Source organism: Galeopterus variegatus, unplaced genomic scaffold, assembly GCF_000696425.1.
Source record: "Galeopterus variegatus unplaced genomic scaffold, G_variegatus-3.0.2 Scaffold7036, whole genome shotgun sequence".
In the NCBI taxonomy this organism is placed as follows: Eukaryota; Metazoa; Chordata; class Mammalia; order Dermoptera; family Cynocephalidae; genus Galeopterus; species Galeopterus variegatus.
In genome coordinates this window covers 29868-36296 of record NW_007733147.1, presented here as the reverse complement: position 1 = coordinate 36296, position 6429 = coordinate 29868, and the positions used below count along the sequence as shown (strand labels likewise).

The 6429-nt window shown below is 40.7% G+C and overlaps 1 protein-coding gene across 1 annotated transcript; it reads right to left on the bottom strand.

The window, feature by feature from the left end:
• Nucleotides 1-460: 460 nt before the first annotated feature.
• PBDC1 (polysaccharide biosynthesis domain containing 1) lies at nt 461-5056 on the bottom strand. Its single transcript, XM_008591562.1, has 6 exons — nt 4856-5056; nt 4695-4760; nt 3397-3456; nt 2734-2874; nt 1695-1806; nt 461-1379 (listed from the first exon to the last, which is right to left on the bottom strand). The coding sequence occupies exons 1-6, from the start codon at nt 4985-4987 to the stop codon at nt 1120-1122; spliced, it is 771 nt and encodes a 256-aa protein (XP_008589784.1). The 5' UTR covers nt 4988-5056; the 3' UTR covers nt 461-1119.
• Between the last annotated feature and the right edge of the window lie 1373 nt (nt 5057-6429).

The window sequence follows — 6429 nt, the reverse complement described above, 5'->3', positions numbered from 1 at the left end:
TACTGGGGGGGGGAGCCTCATTTTTTCCTTTCTGCTCTGGTAAATCTTTTCTTGCATGATCACACTGTGGTTAGACTTGTAATAGTATTTACTGTACAAAGGGGTCTTCAGAAAGTTCATGGAAAGATTTGCATTATCTTTTAATTCCATGTTTCCACAAACTTTTTGAAGTACCCTCATATTTACTATAAATATTGTGGTCTCCTCTAATTAGATTCAGCAGTCAAGTTTAGTATATCTATGGGGACATGCACCAAACTTTATACACATATAAAGATAACTGAAGCATGCACTCTTAAAAAGCATTAGATGAGAAGAAAACATCCCCTCCAAAACTATATAAAATCAATGTCTATTTTTGGAATCTGACAGAATATCATTTAAAAATATATTCATTTTGTGTGAGTATACAAATGTATGCTATTATCCATACCATTATAAAAGGGAAGCCACTCTATCAGACTTTACATTTATTTATTTTGCTAGCTTTCTGGTAACAACCTGGCTACCAAAAGAGAAGCAAGTACTAAAGCAGGTCCAGTTTCTTGCTCCTCTAATATGAACTGGGCTGAGTACACTAATGTGAGAGGTTCAAGCTGCTGCTGTTATCCCCATAGAGTATTTATCAAATCTTCTGTTAGATATAGCAAAGAAAATCAGAGAGCTATAGTCACTCAAAGGGCAAAAGTCAATTCTTATGTAAGGACTTCTAATGCTAACACCAGGTACAACTTAACAGGTTGAAAGAGCTTTGCTAGAAGAAACCGTGACAGGAATTAAGAAACAGGCATAAATCACTTTATATAAGACATGGCAATGAGATTATATTTAAAAACGTCAAGTGAATTTAAATACCTTTTAAAAGTCAGTCACAAATAGAATCATAAGAACCAAAAGAAATTTATTTATAAGATTTCTTACTTGACCAGTGGTCAAGAAATAATCGACTAAGACCCTACTAACAGTCCTTAAGCCAGTTCACACAAGAGAACAACCAGAGCAGCTCCTGATTATATGGCTAGAAAGATGTCTTTCTGAGTGTCCTTCAATTCCACAGGGACATAAATTTAACCAAAAGGGTCTGAGTCACAGCTTCAAAAGTGCTGTTCCCTGTCTACCTTACATAGCTATTTTACCATTTTTGTTGATTTCTTTGCCAGTGTCTTTCTCTTTTTCTCCTCCTTTGTCAGTTTTCTCTTTTTCTCCTTCTCTGGTGACTCCTTTCTCTTCTTCTCCACTGTCAGCTCCTTTCTTGCTTCCATTCTCTCTTCCATTGCTGGCTCCTTTCTCTTCTTTCTCTTGAAGACCAAGGTAAACTGCTTTGTTATAGCCTTCCCGGTTCCGAGCAATTTCGATGGCAAAAAATTGTATCCTGGGGGCTGGAATGTGAATAGAATTGATTATTGTATTAGTCTCAGTTCCCTAAATCTACTGTAAATCTATTGACAAAGCTGAACTAACATGCAAACCATTCAAGTACAGTCATAAGCTTCAGAAATCCTGAATTCTAATCTCATATTAAGGAGACTGAAAATACTTAACTATCTTACAGTTACTTAAGAAACAGCAAGATGATCTTTAAAAATACTTGAAGATGATCTCCAACCTAACTATACATGTCATTGATTCATCAGTAAAACCAGACTCCTTGCTCTCTCCTTACACAGAAACAATTCCAGAGGCCAGGAACTCACCAAAGATGGTGTTTTCCTCAGTGTAGCCCTGAGAACAATCTAGTCGCAGCAAAGTACCGTAGTTGAAGTCTTCTACAATCCCGTTGAACTTCAAGCAGAATGGCCTCCACTTCTATAAAGGAAAAAAACGATGCCTTAACTGACAAATGCAAGAGGCTGATATATTCAGGCCTCGAGAGTGGTTCACACTTCCACAGTAAGGAAAATAACCATAGTGGAAGAAACTAGGATTGAGGTGATTGCTAGTTAGTGAGTTTCTGTGCTTTCTATTGTGTCTTTAGACTATTTCCTAGCAAGGACAATATTTTAACCTGAAAAATATCTAAATCCTTTACTACAGAATTAAAATGCGATATCTTAGATTCTGTTTTGTTTTGAAGTTAATGGCCAGCTCAGCCCAAAATGGTTACTCATCCCCACTAAAACACAAATGAGACAAAGACAGGAATTTGGCCCAAAGTCATAAAGTTAGATTTTTTAAAAGTCCATTCAATACTGGCAATTTTCCAAGGATCAGTAACAGCTTACCAGAAGTCAGTTTACATTCTTCATTAACCAAGGTCCCACTGTCAAGGAAAATTTTTTTCCTAACTATCAGAGTGCTAGTGCACTGTGAAAGTACAAGATAATCATGTAAACAGTGAGAAACACAAGTTTTCCAGTTACCCATAGCCTGTGATCACGTGAACTTAAATCCAGAGAATCAAAATATCCTGGTACCTTATTTGCCACTCTGCCACCCAAGCCTTCTGGTTAAACCACCTCCTTAAACTGATTCCTCCTCCCCTGAAAGGGCTCGGTGGGTGGGAATTTAAAATGTCCAAGTCAAAAAGGAAAAAAAAAAATAGACAATGAATATGAAAAATACATAAACCAGAAAAACATTCATTTCATAACTTAGTTGATTACAACTACAAAAAAGCCTCAGTTCTTTACGCATTTCCTTAAAACAAACAAAAAGAGTTTAAATGTATGAAAATGTACCAACAATCAAAAACAGTTTGTAGATGCTAGGTAACATTTAAGACAGAATTCTTACCTCTTTAGCTGATTCTGATTTGAGTTCTTCTGGGTCCAAGACATCTATCCTAAGTTTCTCAAAATTTTTCCGGAACTCAGAGTAGATTTGGTCATCTACTTTGGTGAGTTTCAGGAACTGTGGGTCAACTGATGAAATCAACTGCCAGACAGTAAAACAACATACAGATGCTAGTCTCTGACTGACTACACCTCCATCCTCCCCACCCCCACCAGAAAACCCTTATGGTTTTCAGGATAGAAGATTTCATTATGAAGTACTAACAGCTTAGGTCCTGGATAAAATCATGACATAGTTTTAAAGGGCCATAATATATTACGGTCCCTTCCGCCAGTTTGGCAATTAGCCCATTTGGCCCTAGTCCTGTCTATCTACCTTTGTGGATTGTTCATTCATTCAAAAAACATTTATTAAGTGCCTACTACATATGGGCCAGGTACCCTTTTGCCAGTTAGCAATGCAACACTAGGCAAAGAAGCAGAACTCCTCACTATCAAAACAAATTCACCTCCACTCCCCTGTCCTCTGTGGGCAAGCTCTTATAGTAATAAAAACTATCTCCAAAACACAACTGCTTAATTTGCAGAGATCAGTGATTAGCAGAGCACCATATACTACAATTACATGTTTAATTCTGCTTAACGATAAAGACATACAACTCACCTTGTAGTAAACTTCAGCATGTTGCATTGCTCTCATGGCCCAAGCCATCTCAATGTCAGGCTGCAAAAGAGTGATGAGTGCCAGGTCAGAAATTTCCAAATCCTATGACTGAACAACAAATTAAGAAAGTCTGTGGATGTCTAGTTAATGCTCAAGAGAGCTATCAAACTTGATGTTACTGTCAAAAGATAAAAACTGGACTAACAGATTTAGACAATATAATTCTTTTTCGTCCTTACGACAATCAAAAGAAGCTACCTACATGGTATAATAAACACAATGAGCTATCTTTGCCCAACAGCCAGTGAAAGCGTGGGAGAGAGTAGATAAATCACTTTCTCAGGATTGAGTTAAATCACTGTAAAACTGAAATAATATACCCACCTATACCATTGAGGTGCTAGGAAGACAAAGATAATGGAAGTAAAACTACTTTTCACTTAAGAGTGTAGCATGTCATAATCATCATTTGTGTTTATCAGATAGCCAATTCCCCATCCTATAAAACCTAGAAATGAATCAGTATCATGAAGCAGGCCAGGTTATAAATGTCTTACTAAGCACTCACCACTTGTTTCACTGGAATCTCCCACTCCAACTTCACCAATCTATTTCACTGACTCAAGAAAAAGCCATTTGCATTAGTAGCTCCATGTCTTAGACCATGTATTTTTCCTACCTGCCAATCCATGTCTTTTGTCCACCTACACATTCAGGACCCAATTCGAGGCCCCACTTCTTCGGTGAAGTTGTCTTCTACTGCCTCGGTCCTTAGGGGTCTCTCCTTCAGCTAAACTCTTTGGATCATAGAGCCTGACCCACCCACCTAGTATGTATCACATTCTTATTTGGGTATTGTTACTATTCTCACATCCCTTTGTCTTGTTTCTCAAAATGCATGATGTGCTTTCTCCTTAAGGGTCTAAACCAGACACACCTTAAGCCAGTGCAACTTTCCTGCACAATGCAATCAATCAGGAACCTTTAAAAAATAGGGATTCTTGGCTGCCACCCTCCAAACATTCTGCTTTAGCTGATCTGTACTACAACCTGGCCATCGGGATGTTTAAAAGCTTCTGAGGTGATTCTAAAGCGTAGCAAAGTTAGGCAACCACTTCCACAGGCATTAGTCCTGTGTCTGTGGACCAAGACTAGAATGAACTGAAAGGCGCGGTTTCTGGCAGACATGGAGAGAGTCTGCAGAAGGTATTAGGGCGCGGGGTTATAATTTAGTGGAAGGTCCTGCAGAGATCCCAGGCTAGCTCGGTGGGTGGGAGCTGTGGGTGAGTCATACTCACATCGTTGCCATACGATTCTGCTGGGAGCGAAAGAGCATGTGCCACAGACACCAACTCCCCGGAAACCTGAGAAGGGAAAAAAGGGGGGGGGGGGGGTAAAGAATTCAAGTCTCGACCCACCTTGACTTCCCCACTCACCCGACCCCAGAGTAGCGTCTCACCGGCTCATCAGTTCCACTAGTAGCCTCCATGTTGCAGCCCAGCAAGCGTGCCTTCACCCTCCCAGAAGTGCCTTTTTGCGTACTTCTTCCGCAGTTGATTGGAAAGGCGGGCGGGACCGGAATCGTTCTCATCTGACCACGCTTACACTCACCCTCTCTCTTCCGGAGATAGTCGCTGGCCCCACCCGACTAGCCTCGCGCAGGCGCAGAGGTGGCGTGCTGTTTCGTAGTCGGGGCTGCTGGAAAAATCGGAGTTGAGTGACTGCTTAGGAATTTCGGTGGTGATCATGGGAAAAACCTGAGTTAAGATAATGCGATTTTCGTGTCCCCGCTGCACTGTGTGCCCCGCAGAAATTTGAATTCACTTACCAGGCGTGCATGCGCGCGCGCGAGCGCACACGAACACCCCAAACCAGGGAGTAAATCACAAACAGCCATGGTGCCTGGGGCTGGAGTGTAGGAATGAAGAATTTAATCCCTGCCGCGGAAGAACTAGATATAGCAAGGGAAGAGATAAAGGGCAATCACAGCATAGCATCATATGCGTTTGCTGTGGGAGCATTAATGGGGGATACCTAAGCTGGGTCATGAAGGGCACTTAGCCAAGCATGTAGGGAAGGACACTCCAGGCAGAAGGAATAGCACATGCAAAGGCACTGTTGAATTAAACATCATGGCACCTTGCTGGGAATTGCAAAAATAGTATAGCTGGAGCAAGAGTGCTGTCATGTATAATTCTTTGAGGGAGCAGAGGGCCTTTGTATACTGTATATTAAGGAGCTGATAGTTTACCCTAAAAGCAATGGTAAGCTACTGAAGGCCTTAAAGTAGACCAGCCTAATGATCAGACTTCAGTTTTAAGAGGATCAATCTAACACGATGTAGAAGATTAATTTGAGGAAGATAAAATTGGAGGCAAAGAGACCAGCTTGAAGGCAGTGGATGATGAAAAACTAAACTAAGGCAGTGACAGTTGAGATGAATTTTGAGAATCAATAAGGCTTAGAATCAATCGGACTTTTTGGACTGGAGGATAAAAGAGAATTAGGATTCTAGTATGACTTCCAGGTTTCAGAATAGGATTTGGGAATGAATATCATTGAGCTAGAAAACACAGGAGAAGGGATGATGAGTTTAATTTGAGGAGATGAATTTGAAGAGCCTATGGGACATTTAGACAGAATTGACCAGCTAGAGGGAGATCTGATCAGAGATATAAATTTGATAGCTGATACTTGAGGTTTAGTTGAGCTTTCTCAATAAAACTATAAAGAACTGTAACGACACAAACAGCAGCAGGCCAAGGACAGAACCATTTATGAAAAAGAGGCAGGGGGAAAAAAAAGACTAAAAACAAAGTTGTCAGTAAGACATCAGCAAAGAACAAGGCAAGTGTCACAGAAGCCAAGGTGTGAGCTTCCAGGAAGAAGTGGAGAACAGAGCCCAATACCCTGGGTTGAGTATACTAAGCCCAGAAATATGGAGAGGTCATTGGAAACCTTAGCAAGAACAGTTTCGGTGGAATGGTAAGGGCAGAAGTCAGATGGCAGTGGGTTGAAAAGAGAGTGGGAGGT

What these genes read in the sequence shown, in the direction of transcription:
- PBDC1 (XM_008591562.1), bottom strand. Translation starts at nt 4,987, where the DNA reads ATGAGAACGATTCCGGTCCCGCCCGCCTTTCCAATCAACTGCGGAAGA. An exon ending in CTAGTGGAACTGATGAGCCG is followed by an intron (nt 4,761 to 4,855) that starts GTGAGACGCTAC and finishes TTCCCTTCTCAG; the next exon opens with GTTTCCGGGGAGTTGGTGTC. An exon ending in ATGCTGAAGTTTACTACAAG is followed by an intron (nt 2,875 to 3,396) that starts GTGAGTTGTATG and finishes ACTGTCTGGCAG; the next exon opens with TTGATTTCATCAGTTGACCC.